We start from the raw sequence: 18,126 nt of genomic DNA on the forward strand, positions 1-18,126 counted from the left end.
ACTGAGATTTTCCAGGACTCTGTCTACCTAGACCAGTGGTTCTCAACTGGGATTTTTACCCTAGGAACATTTGGCAATGTCTAGAAACATTTTTGGTTGTCCCAACTGGGGGTTGTCCCTACTGTCATCTAGTAGATAGAGGCCAGGAATGCTGATAAACATCCTGCAATGCACAGGAACTATCTCTACAACAAAGAATTATTTGGGACCAAAATGTCAATAGTACTGAGGTTGAAAAACTCCAATATTGATATGAAATTATATTTTAGCCATTTTATTTACTGTCTTTCTTTTTTTTTTTTTTTTTCCCTCAGGGCTCCATCTTCCCAGGAAGGCACAGCTTCCCTTGGTTCGTAGCTCCGCCAAATCTTTTGGAGTTTCTGTTACCTTTCCCTCCGTCATGGCTCAGCACAGAGCTGGTGAATGGGCTGGGACCTGGGTCCCCTTTTCAGGTACCCACGTAAGTTGAAACTCTCTCACTTTACCCTTTGACTGTTTCCCTCTCTGTCCTTTTAATCTAGTCTGAATGTAGGAAGCTTTGTTCTCACTCATATTCTTCAAAGCCTGTTGCCCAAAACTGCAAGAATTGATCACCCTGTTCCTTGCTTTACGCTATGTGATCTCTTTCCTGGGGCAATAGATACAAAAAAGTCAGCCGACCGAATGAAGTTTTACAGATATGCAGGGAAAAGCTCAGTTTGTCTCTGTCAGCATTTTGCTATCTATAGTTTGAGTCGCACCACTGTCCCTGGGGATGTCACCAGATTTTTTTATGAAAGGAGGAACCCCTCTCTAGGAATTCATAAGCCATAGAAGCAAGCTATTCAAATTTGTTTATCCCAGATCTTCCCCTAAGTATTTGACCAGAAACCTTGTATTTTTTATGGAATCCCCAAGAACAGTTTGCACATAATTTGAGAAATGCTGGTCTGTGTGATAAATGTGGCCTTTATCAAAGCACTGGCAGAAATAAGAGGAAAGTTAGAAGTTTAGACTCCCTAGGACTTGAATGATTGGTCCCGGGAGGTAAGGAAGCAAGAGAAGTCAGCGAGAGAACACAGAAACTTCAAAATTGAAGGGACACATTTTGTGTTTGTCGTTATATATCACAAAATATTAGGCACCAGGGATTTTTAAAAGTATAAACCACAGGATGACAACACTGAATTTCTCCCTCTCCTGGATTGTTGTAATGGCTTTCTAAATGGTCTCCTAGATTTCATTCCTTCCCGCTTTTAATTTCAGCGCCACAGTGCCACCGTAGGAATGTTTCTGAACAGAGATGTAATCACAGCATTGCTCTGGTCGGAGAACTTCTGTGATTCAGTTTTGCACATGGACAACCCAGACTCCTCTGCATAGTGCTCAGGGCCCTTGTCAAAACCTTCCCGAATCTGCATTTAGCTTGGAAATGAGCAACTCCTGCTCAGTACCTGCCCGCTTCTCTGCTGGTGGCAATGCCACCTCGGCGCCAGCCCCTGGTTCCTGTGTATCCTTGTGGCAACTCTCTACCCTGACTGTTTGCTTATAAATAGCTCCTTAAAATAAACCCTCTTCAAATTGTCCCAGTTCGAATGTTGCATTTCTTTCCCATTGGGACCCAAATTGACACAGTCGGCCATCTGAAACACTTTGGTTTCTGAACATCTGTGAATGGTAAAGTTTTACCTGATGAAGAATTGAACTACACAGAGACATGTCACAAAATGTCCTTTTTAAAAAATTTTACCTTATATCATTTCAAATGGTACAATAAAATTGAATATTATATTTTTGAATATTATATTTAAGAGTAGTTGAGCGTAAGGATAATACTTGTTCACTTGGTCAAGAAAGGCCATTTTCTTTTGTGATCTATCGGTTGGAAAATTTTCCATTTCATTGGCCAATGATGAAAATTAATGGATGAGAGCTGTGAGTTGGTTTGGGTGGTAGGAAAGACCTCATCCGCGCACAGTTCTCTCTGGCAAGGTCCAGGTGGTTAGGTGTGTTGGGAGGTTAATGGAAGCTCCAGACCCAGGAATTATGGGGTGGCTCAGCGACTTGAGTGTTTGCAGCTGTTCTTTAACAAGTCCCCAAAGAATTTTAACGTATAAGGAAGAGGCCATTAGCTGACTACAGCTCAGCAGTTGTCTTCTAGATGCGAGCTCGAATCTTCTTCAGGGGGAGAATTCTCCAGAAAGCATCCAAGTGGGAATGACAAATCTAGATATTTTTTTTCCCTCCAGGTGGCTTATAGGACCTGTGTTCTTTGAATTAAGACAGACATATAGCACTGAAGCTGAGAGGACTTTGTTGACTTTTGCAAGGAACAGCAACATGCCATTTTTTTTGTTTATAATAATAACTGACATTTAGCTCTCAGTCTGTTTATTATTGGTTCATACTCTTTTTGAGTGGAAAAAATGTATTTTAAAGGTAGTTATATATAAATTAATTTCATTTTCTGTGACTCTGGCCATGAAAAAAAATTAAATTTACTGATTCTCATTTAAGGTAGAGTGAACAGTGCTCAAATAGGGCAGACTAGAGATATTGTGCAGCTTCCAGTGTTCTCCTTTGTTATTTTTTGCTTGTAGATTTAGCTATATATCTACCTATATATAGCTTTACGTCCCATAGAAGCCTGTGCTTTACTTTTCCTGGAGAATCTTCTTTTGGAAATAGCAACACAGTAAGCATTTTCTTTGGAGTTGCAAAGGGGCTGGAACCCTATGTATTATAGCAGTGATATTGGGATGAAGTATCCCAAACAATCTTAACCACACTTTCCATGTGAACAGAAGTGAGGCGCTCCACGTCATGAAGATTTTGGTGTGAGGGATAAAAAGACAAGTCTGTTGTACAACCAGGATTTCCTGTGTGGTTTTCTTGTTTCATACATGCTGAAGTGCCAGTGTTGTTGCAATCAGTGGTTCTTGCTATGACATCAAATTAGGAAAGATCCAAGAAATCTCTCGAATGCTCTATGTGGTGCGCAAGCTTGGTTTTTTTGCACCTCCTGTACTTGTCATGGTTACTTGGAAAGAGGCTTTAAAAACAGGCGCGGCTTTGGAAACTTGATCTGTGTAACTCATTAATTCTCACCTTGTTCATCTCTGTATCCACAGAGAGAAACCTTCTTTTCTACCCTGGGAGTTGAACAGGAAATACTGGAGATTTATATTTTAAAGAATTAATAAATACACTGTGAGGATATTTAACATTTGAAATTTTAGTTTCTTTTAGCTGTGATTCTGAAGTAGTATTAAAGTTGGTAAAATTCTGATCATGAAGCAAGAGCTCTGAAAATGCACCTTATTTTTAAAGTTATTAAATTATAGTAATGATAGACAGTATCTTTCTTCTTTTAAAAACTATGATCTAGTGTTTATATCTCACTGTGCTAGATCTCATTGTGTTAGATCTCAAGCTTTCATTTATAACTATAAAGATCTGTAAAGGAAGGAAAATAAATAGTTTTGATATTTATTATACTCTAAGTAAGATAGTTGGGTTTTTTCTAATGTGAAAGCTCCTTGTTGCCAGGAATGCAAATATAAAATACGTAAACTTGAATACCCTCAAAATATCTTCTAAATGAAGCAGTGTATTTGGAAGAAGGAAAACCACGGTGAGTCAGCCGTCTCTCCAGGCTCTGCTCTCAGAACAGTTCCTGACTTGTTTAGTGACCTTGGCCGTCTTGGTCTAACTCCATTCTCGTTTTCCCTCCTGACAAGTGGAATTTCTTTCTACTAACCTGTTTTCCCTGAATGTACTTTGAAAGAAAGATGCTATATAAATACCATTAACAACAATAATATTTCTTACCTCGGGAGTGAGCTTCAATCTGAAATGAGAACACAATTCACTGGTATTTGTTTGACCTTGTAATCCTTACCAAATATAAAATAAAATAAAATCTAAGTGTATTTTAATGAAGCACTCTGGGATAAATGACTAAAATTTTATTACCACATAAGAATTATATTCAATGTACATTCTTTTATGTATGAAAACATGGCTTAGTAAGCTGGCAGCTTGAGAGTCCTTGCTTTATTAGTTAGCAAATGATTCTGGATTTTATCACAGTTATTGTCAATCTCAGTTTTTGGGTGCCTAGGAATTCAAAATTATATGCTCAGCTGACCCTTTAATTAGCTCTCATTCTGTCTTACGTGATTTATAGCCTGGTGGCTCACATGTAAAAATGATATATGATTTAATGAAGTGGAAGGGCAGAATGAGTTTCCATCTCTGATTGTTTAATGCTCTCCACTGGCTGATGACTGGAGCTCTAGGGGCAAACAAAGCAGCAGTTGCATCCCCTGTTGCAAGGACAGGAAGGTCCAGTTTCTATGACTTGTGATTGTTTGCAAATATGCTTCTGTTTCATTAGGAAACACAAGGGAATTGATTCAGGTATCTTGAGACAGCCTTTTATAAAAGAAATACAAAAGACTATGGGCTGAAATTCTCTGATTTTGCATTTTTATTTTCTTGCTCTAAATACAAATATTGTGGGCGAAGCAATACAGCATTTAATCTGCAGGGTTTTGCAGTGGTTTAGCACCATCGGTCCATTAAGTTCATAAGTGTTTGTGGAGCACATTAGGTATTGATCGAGTCACCGGGTTACAGCAGTGGCCAGGAGAGACAAGGCCCCCTCCTGGGAGGACAGATAAAACACCAATAAATAAATGCATAAGTGTGATCAATTCTGACTTGTGCCATGGGGTGAGTGTATGAAGAATAGCCTTAAGCAGGGTGCTCTGAGAGAGCATGCAGGGAATGGGGGGCTGCTCTAGAGCTGGTGTCAGGGAAGGACACCCCCGCGAGAGGGGACCCCTTGGCCAAGACCCACAAGATATGAATGAAGGCTGAGCTTCCCCAGCAAAGGGCACAGAGAACACAAAGTCCAAGGAGGAAGGACCTTGATGGGCAGGAGAAATAGAAACAGGAAAGGAGAGGCAGGAACTGAGATTGAGGGGCAGAGAGTGTAGGGCCTTGAAGGCCACAGTAAGGAAGGGACAGTGCTCCGTCAGGTGCCACATTCTGAAGACCTTTGCTGGAGCTTCCCCGGCCTGCACGTCCACCAGCACCCAGAGGCGCTGTGGTGCACCTGTTCGGTTTACATGTACCCCAGTAGGTCCAGGCCCCACAAGAAGAGTATGGAGCCAAAACACATATAAAAGTGTCCTGTTACCTCAGGGTTCCCAACCTCCCCTAGCATTTTTTAAATTTTATTTTAAGAAAAGTCAGATACACAGAAAAGTTGTGAAACCCCTCATGTAGAGTCACCAATTGGTAATAATTTGTCACTTTGCTTTATCTCTTTTCTCTCTATATACATACTTGGTTTTGTTCTGTTTTGCTAAAGCATTTCAAAATTGGTTGTAGACATCATGACATTTCACATGTCCAGGAAATTTACCAATATAATACTTATATCTACCATACAGCCTATATTGAAATTTCTAAAATTGTCCCAATCTCATCCTTTATAGCTGACTTTTTGATGGTCATATTTCTTTCGTCTCCTCTAATTCAGAACAGCCCCCTAGCCTTCATGATATTGACATTTCTAAGGAGTACAAGCCAATTGTTCTGCACAGTTGAGGGTCTGGATTTGTCTGATGTTTCCTCATGATTAGATTTAGGTTAAATATATTTGGCAAGAAGGCTCCATAGGTGACGTTGTGTCCTTCATAGTGCATAATATCAGATGGCTCACGATGGTAGTTCATCCTAATGTTGATGATATTAAACTTGATCACTGGCAAAGGTGTATCTGCCAGATTTCCCCATTATAAAGGTATTTTTTTCCTTTGCAATCAATAAATAATCTGTGGAGAGATACTTTGAGATTCTGTGAATATCTTGTTTCTTAGCAGCCTTTCCCCTAATGATATTAGCATCCACAGATGCATCTTTCCAGAGTCAGTTATTGCTCTGGTGGATGTGAAAACAATGACTTTCTATTTCTCTTGTTTTGTCAGTGCTCATTAGTTCACTTACTTTAGTAAAGAAAATTTCTCTTCCCCCTCGTTATTTTTAAAAAATCAGTATGAACTCAAGGATTTGTTAAAAATTTGCTATGTTATAATGTATTCCTCTCATTATACATTTTGATACTATAATTGTCCCAAATTTAACTAGGAAGAGCTCAGACATTTTCAATCAGTTTATGAATACTTTTTTTGTTTTTTTTGTTACCACAGAAAGAGGCTTCAGGCTTACTTTGTACTTTACCTTCTCCAGACTAGACATCAATGATTCTCCAAAATGTCCTGGTTTCTTTTAGTGGGGATGTTATTGAGCAACCAGCATCTTGGAACTAGATGTTTATTGCTAACAGAGTATCGTTGCTTTCAGGTGGGGGTATCATTACTTCTAGAACCATTCAGTGGACAGAGCTAATAAATAAATACACACACCCACATACACAGGTTCTTAATGAAACCTCTGATTCTTTTTCTCCCTCCCTGGTCTGTATGTGTATTTCCCTTCTCCCACAAAGAAAAACCCTGGGTACCAACAACATCAGTACATTAATATTTACTCATTTGTGGCCGCAGTAATTTCTTTCCCAAATTTTAGAATTGTTACACCAGTGCCAACAACAAACACATTAAGCTCAACATCTCTGCATTTTTTTCTGTCCTTAGAATATATTTCACTGAGGATGTAAAATCATATATTATGTTAAAAAACCACCTGCATTCTTTTTGTATTTTCTTCTGTATGGTTGTGTTGTCTATTTGATATATTACTTAGTTTATTTGTTTCTGTTTGAAATCCATTTTAGTTTCTTCCATCCATTCTTATTTAAATTTAACTTATTAATATGTAAAACGTTAACATGGTTGAAAAGTCAAAACTGGATAAAAAGTCAAGTGTTCAAAATACCATGAGTCATTTTTAACACTAAGCTCTTACAAGACAGCAGTGTGCATATTAACAATTAGTAAACAGAGTAGCTTTATCAAAATAGCAAATGGCATAATGGGTCTCAATACATTTGTAGAACTTTAAAGGACATTATTTCTTCTTGTCTTGATAATGGCATTAATACTTCCCCCCTTAATTGATAATCGCTAAACTTTATATCTGAGAATATATACTGTATTTTAGCAGGATACTGTATTTGTGCTCCCACTGGGTTCTTATTATTTTTGAAGGTGTGTGTCTCCTACAGAGCAGTGCTTCTCCTGTGGATGACAGCTTATTTGTGAGGTCTGAAATAGATTCAAATAAAAATGTCATGTTATTTATATGATTTTCCTTTGTATTCTTTTGAAATAATCAAAATATGGGTATATTTGGGGAATCAAAAGACTGAAAACTAAAAAGTGTAGTCAGATACTCAAATTTGTCTAAATAAAATTGCACAAAATATCAGATTGTTTGAAAAAGTGTATGTATCTAAATTTCAATGTGCCCAGGGTTGTATATGTAGAGAAATGTGAATAATGGGTTGTGCAGCCTTTGAGAAGCCTTAAAATAATTTTGAAAAGCTTTTTACATAACATTGTGTTTTGGACTCAAACCAGAGAAATTTCGAATGAATAAAATGTTTCTTATTGGAGGTAACGTCAGCAAAATCACTTCTGCTCTTCCTGTGGTTCAAAAACGAATTGTAGCTATGTCTTGAATGTTTTCTCAGAGAATGATCTTACTTTAATTCTTGGGTGCTTTGACTATTAGTGTGGGATGAGATGTTTATTATAAACTGTATACTTAACAAATTAAGCTGATAATTTAAATTGTCCACCTAAAGAGCATGCATACCCTGCCATTTTGCAGGCCGGTTTGGATTTGGATTAGGGATGTTTCAGAAAGGGGGTGGTGGGCTGTTTAGTGTCTGGTTTTGTTTTTCTGACTTGGTAGGCTAAGGTGCGATGAGTAATAACGGCAGGCAGTCCTAGAATCGTGTTCTTTCCTTTCCTGAAAACTAATGAAAAAATTTAAAAGCCCACAAAACTTCCTCTTACTAATCCAAATTCCACTTTTGAAAAGTCTATGTATATTACATTTTAAAAATGCAAATTCTGGCCCTGGAAGGGTTAAGCTCCTTTCAGCCATTTATACTGTATTGTGATTCATTTCAGTCTGCTTGCTTTCCTTCTAAGTCCTTGAGGAGCTGCAGTGAGACTGCACTTTTTAGAGAGGTGAATATTTTGTAGCACATAGGGAACCTCAAGGAACATCCTGGGATGTGTGCCCAGTGCAGTGGGGAAGCAAGGGAGTAGGCAGCGGAGGTGGGCCTTGGTCGGAGGAGGGAGATTCCTTTGTAAACACAGCACTGGGCCAGATTTTTTTTTATTCTTCAATTTTGCATAGGGCCTTGATTATTCAGAATCACTGAGATACCAACTGGGACTCATTTTCCCAGTACTAATTAATCAGACTCTTAAGCAACTCAGAGACTTGCCTATGGGAAGAGGCTCTGCCTCAGAACCTCAGCCCGCAGCTGGATGTTACACCAAGGCAGCCTTGCCTAAGCTGAAACGCCACACCCTATCGTAATTTCTTAATGCCTTTTGACTGAGTTATTTTCCTCTGCCACAGAATTTATCATCTCCAAGGTGCCAAATGTACAAATCTGAGAACTAGAAGGTACTCAGATATTTTCTCTATCAGTCTTTTTAAATTGAGATCCCAAGAGACACAAGTGCTGGTCACAGAGCTGGCAGAGCTTGAGCAGCATCACCGGTCTCCTGACTCCCGGCCCAGGCCTTGGACCCTTGGCCCGTGTACTTATTACTTGTTACAGCAAAACCGACCTCTCTTTTTTACTGTTGGAGACAGCATTTGAGCAGATGTCTAAGTCATGAAAGCACAAATACTTCCCATTGTTTTACAGTTGCCTACAGTATTCAGTAGAGTAACATCCCGTGCAGGTTCGCAGCCTGTGAGCAATAGGCTGTTCCCTGTGGCCTAGGTGTGTAGTGGTAAATTCCACCTGAGTCACTCTGCGATGTTCCCACAAGGACAGAACCACCTAAGAACACATTTCTCAGAGCGTTATCCCCATCGTTAAGCGATGCACGACTGTATTCCTGGACATTTATAAGAGGATACTTTAATCACTGAAGACCTGGGAGAGTATTTAATGCTTTTCCAGCGAACAAACTCTCTTCAGCTATGTGGAGAAATATTATCAAGAACATGGAATTGTTTATCAGGGAAACATTTTGACATTTCGTTTTTTTATTATGTTTTAGAATAAGTTGGAAAGATGTGGAATGGTGTGCATGATTTAGAGCTGGTCGTATTTCTTAATGAAGACCTAGTCACTCAGTGAAATGTTTTGTGTAGTTATTGTTCGAGCACTTCCACTCTTTTATAACTTCTTTTCTATCTGTCCTGTTCTTTGAGTTACTGTTTGGGGGATTTTTGAAACTCTTGAATGCTTGACTTCCCTTCCTTCCTTCCTTCCTTCCTTCCTTCCTTCCTTCCTTCCTTCCTTCCTTCCTTCCTTCCATCCATCCATCCATCCATCCATCCATCCATCACTGTACTTGGCTAACAAGCCTTAACATCTGCTGACACTATTGATCCTAGGAATAAAAACATGAGATGATCTCTAGGAAAATATCCAGGCACAGAGCCCAGGCTGTCCATAAAGCACATACATTTCAAGTCATGCACATCTTGTGAAATAGTTCCAGAAGTACAGTCGCCCGTGATTTGGTTATGTAGGCCTGTTTAAAGGAAAGGTTTTAAAGTTTTTCTTGAAGTGATTTGTACTTTTCAAACTCCCAAACTTCATGAAAAGCCAAGTCATTTTTTTCTCTAAATGTTTCCTTTGTACCATGGTTCCTTCTTTTTAGAAGGAATGTAACCACTCACTGTTTGATAGCTTGCTTAATGTTGAAGCAAATTATCTGAAAGATAAAATTGAATAAAGGGTTTATTTTTTAAAGACTTTCTTTAATCAAGCTATAAAGCAGAAATGGGTTCATGTTATACTTTAAATAGTTTCCTCTCCAAAATGGCCATTATCTCTAAATGATACTTGATATGGTGGGCTCATGGTGAAAGAATTGATAAACAATAAATAATGTTGAAATTTTGGTTTAGCTGTTCTTTGTAGGATGTATTTTCACCTCTTATATTCTTCTGTGGTTTCACACATATCCTTATCTTACATTTACTCTGTGTTTGAAAGTATTAATGTTACAAAGAAATGAACAATACTAAATAAGGCAGACCCAGCAGTTCCGTAAGTATGTATACCTATGTCCCCAAAACACAAGATGCTCATAGCAGCAACATTTTTAATAACCCCAACTGGAAAACACTTCAGTAAGCTGGATAAATAAATTCTGATATATTTATTCAATAGAATTGCTACAGAGAAATGAAAATGAATGACTTATAAATACACACAATGACGTGGACAAAACTCACAAAAAATAAATAGTGCATAATTCCACTTTTAGGAAGTTTAAAAACAGGCCAGTCTGATCCATGGAGTGAGAAGTCGGGATAGTGGTTACCCTGGAGGCAGGAAATGATTAGCAGGAGCCTGAGGAGGCTTCTGGGATTTTGGTAAGATTGCTCTTTCTTTCTTTAATGCTGATTTCATAGGGTGTGTTCATTTTGTGACAGTTCATAGATTGTATACTTACGATTTTCGCTTGTATGTATATATGTTATATTTTAATAACATGCTACATGAAAGGCAATATTTACATCCAACTTTGGCCTCAATGAAGGCTGCATTTAATTGGTAGCAGTTAATAATGGGGGAGAGTAAGGAAATGTGAGGCGGTTCTCTTTTTAAAATGTATGTTTAGTCTACTTTTAAATAATATTTAATACTATGAATTATTACTTATCTTTTGCATGCCAAAATTACATATTTCAAATAAATTATTATTTATATGTACAAATATATAAATGCAGAACACTAATTTTCCCACTGAATCATCATTTCCGTAGAATGGCACACATGCTGTTATGAAATTAGCTATTAAATATTTAAAACAGTGGAAAAGAGATGCTCCCCTAAAAGTCTTCAGTGACTTACCAATGTCTATGGGGTAGAATTCTAATTTGGGGGGAAGCATATGAGGACCACTGTGACCGAGACTGTCCCTGTGTCCCTATTTGCCCCTCCCTGCTCAATCCCTCTTATCACGCGGTCTCTCTCCAGAGTACCCAGCTGCTTGCAGTTCTATTAACACTCTTTCCACACCTTCAGGTCTTGGCTCTTGAAGTTCCCTGTGCCTTCCTTGGGCCTTCCTTGGGCCTTCCTTGGGCCTTCCTTGGGCCTACCGTGTTGACTACAGTATCCCTAGTGCTTAACACAGTATGTGGTACATGGTGGATTCTTAGTAAATTGAGGGCAGCTTGAAGAATTTATCAGTCTCTGATAGTGTATTATATCATTATCTCCTAAAATAGTTGCATGTCTCTGTTAGAGTTTAACATCATTAAAGGTAAGGTGAGTTTACAACTTGTCTTTGGTCTATCATAGTACTTAGAACATGGTAAGAACTTAATAGCAATTGAATGGATGAAGGAATTGAATGTTTTGAATGGATACATAAACCAGAAGTCAACTAAATTTGTCTTGGATGTATGTCTTATTATTTTTCAGCTTCAAACTTACCTTTCTTGTTACATTATTTATAGATTTGAGAGCATTTGATATTTATTTTTAGTATATATTTTGTGGGTAGGTGCTAGGCAGTGAGAGGAATCTGGGCAAGACTTTTATTGTGAATAACTTACAAAACAGATTTTAAAAACCCACGTTCATTTTAGATATAGCTCCACTGTGTGCACTGTGGAGAAATAGTTTGCTACTGACCCCCTGCTTTAAGAGTGGGGACTCAATACTTTAAAGGCACCTCTCAGGAATTATTTTGCTTTTCAGCAGAGGTATCGATAGCTCTTTGCTCCATAGAGATGGATGGGGCTGCGGAAAGTGTTGTCTGAGGTGGTTTTTTTTAAAAAAACAGGAATGAAATCAATCATAAAGTTAGAGTTGAAATGTCTTTTCGTTCTTCTTAACAAGCCTGCCTTCCACATCCATCCCTGAAGAAACCCGTGAGCGCATCGGAGCCCTTGCCTGTTTTGCTGTCGTTTTATTTGCAGCTTTAGAGAGTTGTATTAAGAAGCAGTGCACTATCAGTCTTTGTGGAAATACTCTTTTCCTTCCTAATGTCTTTAGAAAAATGTCTCTCTTATTTACTTAAACATTGAACTCCATTTCTGTTTGTCAGTTCCAAACCCCAAATGCTACCGTGTGGAGGGTGGTAGCTACATTTTAGATAGTTTTTTTTTCTTTTTTCTTCAGGGCTGTTTTTGTCTATCCATTCTTTTCTAATTTTAGACCCTCATTTCCTGGTCATGTGGCTGACAGGGACAGTGTAAAAATTTAAAAGGAAGATCGTCAAAGTTGTCTCACTGAAGCTCGCAGAGCTGAGGGAGGAGATGTCATCAGGGTGCTAGCAGTGAATTCTACCCTTAGAGGAAGGGGGTGGCAGTGAAGGAGATGGACGTTGGGGCTGCCAGATGGTGAAAGCCATGCGCTAAGGAGGGGGGAGGTGGTGTCCCCACCTGTTTCACCCCCTCACGTCCTTGAAAGTGGCTCTCAGCCTCAAAGGTTCATGGTGAAGCAGGACTTGAGGGCAGCCTCCTGGCAAGGCAAAGGCAGAAAGGCTCATTTTACAATGGTTGGGTGAGTCATTTTGTGGCGACTTCAGCTTTAAAACATCATTAAGGCTTAACTGATAAAGTATAGGGGCAGCTAATTGCATAATCTGAGCTTCAAGATAAACTCTCAGGTAATTCAGAAAACAGGAAATGAGATGCTTTTCAGCTTGACTTTACTTTTTTACAATAGTAGGGGTAGTTTATTTTATTAATCTGTATTCTTTAGAAAGAAAAGAATTGTTTTATAATAACGTAATTTAGGCTATCAAAATGTGGCTTAACCACCACTCCAAATATTTATTTTTATATTAAGTTTAGACTGAGTGAATGTAAAATTTATTTTAATTTTTGTCTCTTAATTTAAAATTTTTTAAAGGAAATGAATAGATAGCCATCGGGACGTGGCCTGGCTTTGCTTTTGTAAATGGGGGATTAGGATTTGTCTGTCCTATAAAGGACACGCCGAATTTAGATTAGACATAATCTGATTGTATTAAATACAAAGGCCATTCAAGTCAGCTCTGTGTCCAGGGTCTGTAAACATCGAACAACCACTGATTGGTCCAGGAAAGAGTATTAACAGAGGGATAATGATGAGTTTTAATCCACTTCCCTAAAGCACAACAGCTGTGGTTTAAAATGAGTTTTCTTTCGGACGTTAGAAGTGAGGCTATATTTCTTACAGCATGATAAAATAAACATTTTTTTTTTTTTTTTACTCACATGAAGAGTATGCCCATTTAACTTAAATTTCATTTGATCGGATAGTTTTCTTGTTTCAGATTTGTTTTAGAATGTAATATAAATGTTTGAGATTTATTTAAAATTAGACTGACCAAATTACTGTCCAAAGCAGGACTTTCTTGAGAGTGAAAGTAAGTTCTATTAGTAGTTCCCCAGGGACAAAAGGCATAAACTAAGAATCGTTTGGGTGAACTGATATGTACGGCCACCCTATGTAAAAGTGATTTTTATCCTTCAAGAAAATTATAAAATTACAATTAAAATATTGGAGAAACAAATGTTCTTTCCAACTGTGATTCTAAATGTATGGTGCTTTAGAGTTGACAAAACAGTAATAAAAAAGAGCAAAACATAGGTCTGTGGTCACAATGAGTTTTTTAAATGACAAGTTTGGCCCAGCCAGCGTGGCTCAGCGGTTGAGCATCAGCCTAGGATCCAGGAGATCGGGGTTCGATTCCCAGTCAGGGCACATGCCCGGGTTGCGGGCTCCATCCCCAGCAGGAAGCGTGCAGGAAGCAGCCGATCAATGACTCTCTCATCATTGATGTTTCTCTCTCTCTCTCTCTCTCTCGGTCTCCCTTCCTCTCTCTGAAATCAATAAAAATATATTTAAAAAATAAAATAAAATGACAAGTTTGTTTAAATATGATTCATAAATTTTATTTTCTTCTCATTTTATGATTCCCAAATGTGTTGATCTAGCAAGGTTGTATTCAGCATTTATTCTCTGTATGTTTGTGTTTTACTAATATCACCATTCACATTGACTCTGCTGAATGTTACACTCTTCTGTGTAGGATATTATAAGGAATAAAAAGTGCAGAAGAATCACAGCCGGATATATGTTCAGGGTTCAGTTTTGTAGTCAGTGTCTGTCAGTTGATTCCAGAACGTCCCTTCTCTCTTTCGAATGCAGTGTCTCGAATTTCCCAGCTGTGAAGTTTGGGTAACACAGACCTCTCCTTCAGCTTCAGGAGTCCCTGATGAGTTTCAGCAGTCAGTGTTTCCCATCCCCTTAGCCACAGCGATATTTTTTAGTGATGATTATGTCATCCTGATATGTACTACTAGACGATACTGTCATTTTAGTTGAGCTACTAGGGAAACCAACTGTGACTTTCCTACTGAAAGTAATTGAAGCTGTAGCCTTGGGAGGGACTGCAGATCATCTGCGATCAAAACAATCCCGAGGGTGAATATAATACCTAAGGTCAGAGGGTGGGTATAAAGATAGTATTGGTGACATTGTTCAGCAGCTGGATCCAGCCAAATTCTACCAGTGGTGTTTTTGGTTATATGAACAAATAACCTTTCTTACTTTTTTTTTGTTTTTAAAAAACAAAACTTTTATTGCAGTAACTTTCATTAATAACTTTTATTGCTCAAACCTTTGAGTTAGAGTTTCAGTTAACTTGCAGCCAAAAACTTCCTCACTTAATACAAGATTTAAAAATAATTGCAAACTATTTGATTTGCAAATATTTGAGACTCATCCCTTGTGAAGAGTAATGCCATGCTATTTCTGTGACTGACACAAGAAGGCCTTTGAGTCTGGGTGTTGGATTAGGGAGGTAGAGACAGGATGAACCATAAAAATGCAAGAAAAACTATCCAAGTCAGGATGCTCTGTACAAAGAGAGAAAATGGAAACAAAAGAGAGGAGGGTTAAGGAGAATGTTACAGACACACTTGATAGTGAACCAAATTTTGACAAAAAGCTAAGATGTCATTAAAAATGAACTCAGTGTTGTAGCCTTGATTGGCTTGGAAGAGCTAGGCAGATAGAAAAGTAAACTTGTCTAGTCATAGCAAGCACCTTCATCTTTTCACCTACAATTAAAATTTGCTTTTTTGGTAAGACACTTGCACTGCACCTGTGTAATAGAGCATAGCAATTCTAGCCAGTATTTGATTATAACTGAAGAATTTGATGTATGGGGACAAGATCTAGGTAGAAGAATGGATCTCACCCTCGTTACCTCAACTACTTTATCTCACTTATGGAATCAAGGTTAGTAAATTGGAATATTTCTTTGGCTAAGCTTAGTTATCTTTTGATTCATTATGAATTTTGAGCTCTCGAACACTAGATAGTTGCATTGCTTTTTTCTTTTTTTTTTCTTTTTGTTTTTAAGTTCTCAAATGGAGAGAGCCCATCTGTAGGGGAGATTTTTCATACTTATGCTAAAATCATCTTTTTCCCTTCATAACCTCCAAGTTTATATAGTTACTAACAGAACTTTAATATATTCAGGAAAGTTTTATACAAAATCCATACTGGTATCACACCTTATATGCAATCGATGGCTTACTCCCATAAGCCTAGAATTCCTGTTTTGGTTTGTTCATTTTTGTGTGCAAGAGAATAATGTTTTAGAATGGAAAAGGTATCCCAATGACTTAAATTTTTAAGGCTTAATGGTCTGAGATCTTTGACTTTTCACTTCAAAGGGAGATGTCTAGGTTTACTCTGTCTTTCCTTTATAGCCAATTGGCATTCTCATGCCAGCCTTAGTTACAGATTGAAGTTCAAAAGTCTAGTGAAGTTAGGTTCAGTATGTGGAGATGGCATTGAGAACACAAATGTCCTTAGAAACACAAATGACTTAGAAATGGCAACTTCCATGAGTGCAGGACTCCACCAAACACTCTTGACACCAAGGTCTGCTTTGCTGCTGCTGCTGCTGCTGATGATGATGATAATTAGGATTATACTGAGTCAGACAGGATATTAGAATTTTCATCCTTACTACCTTATGTTACTCTTGAATTTTAAAGTACGTTACCAAAAGAAATTGGTTTTACATGTTAGTCTATTGCTTTTAGTTAAAAGCTAGTTGAGAGTGAGGGATGTACAAAGGCCCATTAATTTGATAACTATAAACTGTGGAATGGCCTCACACTTGGACAACGTATACAGCCCCCTTTGAAGAGAAGGCAAGAAGAACCTGGAGAAGAAAGACAAGAGCCTATTAACCCACCCTTTCCCACAGTCCTTTGTAAATCGCTGTGTTCAGTAGACTTTTATTTAGCTCATTACCTCAGTGCAATATATATTGTAGAAATCTGTTGTGTATAAAATTTTCTTTCACGGAAAAACCAAGAATTTTAATTACTTTAAAAGAATTCTGTCCTCGGGATTTAGACACTAGCATCTTGATGGTGATCACAAAGACAAGCCATAGCCCATCCTCAAGTTTGCTGAATTTCTTGGTGTCCTTATAGGATCGGGGCAGGAAGGAGTGTGAACTAACAAATACTGTTGGCAAAAGGATACTCAGAACTAGACTTTATTTGATTTAGGAAAATTAAGCAAGGTGATACTAGATTGTGGAACAAATTTGAGTGTGCATGTGTATTTATAAGTGCATATATTTATGCACACATACCTGTGAGATGCTGGTATAAAATGCACCAAAATACTAGCTGAGTGCTGAAAAGAAAGCCTGCCTTTGTTACTTTTATCTGATGAAGAGGCTTTGGAAGTGTATCTGTGGGGAAGAGCAGCTCCCCTGGATGAGTTTGATGTTCTTCTAGATTTATCTTGGGGTTTATGAAATCTGATGAGTTTTAGGGCTCACACTGAATATGAGAACATTTGTATCCTTTCTGTTGACTTTTGCGTTGTACACCCCTTTCAGTGAGCTCTGTAGAGCAAGGCAGAGTGAATTGACCTGAAGTGTCAGGATACTGTGTCAGTACATCATGGCAGTTAGTTTTAAAAGTTGGAACATTTCTGGCAAGTGTGTGTTTTATGTTTATGTATAACACTAACACACTAGCAAGGGATTTAATTGTGACCAGAAGTTATTTGTCTGTTAAACCCTAAGCTAAAATTAAGTGATGTTTAATCAAGAGACATTAGTCAGTTGTAGTACTGATTTAAAGAGCCATTTAGTGAAGGAAAAATTAGTTCATTATATCAGGTTATTTTTAAACTGGAAGAAAAACAGCATTCTGCTAACTTATAGAGTGGTATGCTTAAATCAACTGAATTCTCCATGTCCTGCTGCTAAATCATTGTAGGATATTTTTTATACCTAATTTGTATGAGTTTAATTAAGACATTTGGAGGTACCTGCCCTTATATATGAAAGGCAAATTTTAATAAAGCACTCTGTTTTCATAATTTTTTAGAAAACATTCCCATTATGCAGGGAAGTGAGAAGGTCCTGTGCTTCTTCCTACCTGTTATATGCTCTTCTCTCTCTGTCTCTCTTTCACACACACACACACACACACACACACACACACACACACACACACACTCTTGCTCTCTTTTTCTCTCCACTGTTTTTTAACCTACTTCTGACTTTTTCTGTCTTTGGTTTACATTGTCTTCATCTTTGGCATACAGGAGAGTGACTCAGACCAATTATTTCCTGTGATTATATTTGGAGCGAGATGGGTGATTTTGATACAGGTTCATTTTAATTATTCACATGTAGTTGAAGAGAAAGAACTTCATGAACTTACTCTGCTTTCATATACGGAAGTAAGTGCTGAGAAGAAGGTTATATAAGTAGATGAAAAAATTGCCTTTTATATACACATTTGTTGAGTCAACAAGGTGAGATGAGAATTTGGCGAAGAACCATCATGGAATTCAAGGAACAACTATTTTGCCATGTATCAGTGGTCTTTCTGTGCTACTTTTTATTACTTGCTTTCATTGATTATGATCATTGAATAATTAAGAAATAATGTGTAACAGAATAGTAATAAAAGTTA

At 37.8% G+C, this 18,126-nt stretch overlaps 1 protein-coding gene across 2 annotated transcripts in view; it reads left to right on the top strand.

Moving 5' to 3' along the window:
* ZNF385B (zinc finger protein 385B) overlaps positions 1 to 18,126 on the top strand; it is a 306,355-nt gene that overhangs the window by 20,544 nt on the left and 267,685 nt on the right. Inside the window, exon 2 of one of the 2 annotated variants that reach the window (XM_081142157.1) lies at positions 315 to 460. In XM_081142157.1, the coding sequence (XP_080998283.1) occupies positions 424 to 460 (37 nt within the window). In that variant the 5' untranslated portion in view covers positions 315 to 423. The remainder of the gene's footprint in view (positions 1 to 314; positions 461 to 18,126) is intronic. The other variant, XM_081142156.1, reaches the window with a different exon arrangement.

Source organism: Miniopterus schreibersii (genome assembly GCF_964146895.1).
Source record: "Miniopterus schreibersii genome assembly, chromosome: 7".
Classification (NCBI taxonomy): domain Eukaryota; kingdom Metazoa; phylum Chordata; class Mammalia; order Chiroptera; family Miniopteridae; genus Miniopterus; species Miniopterus schreibersii.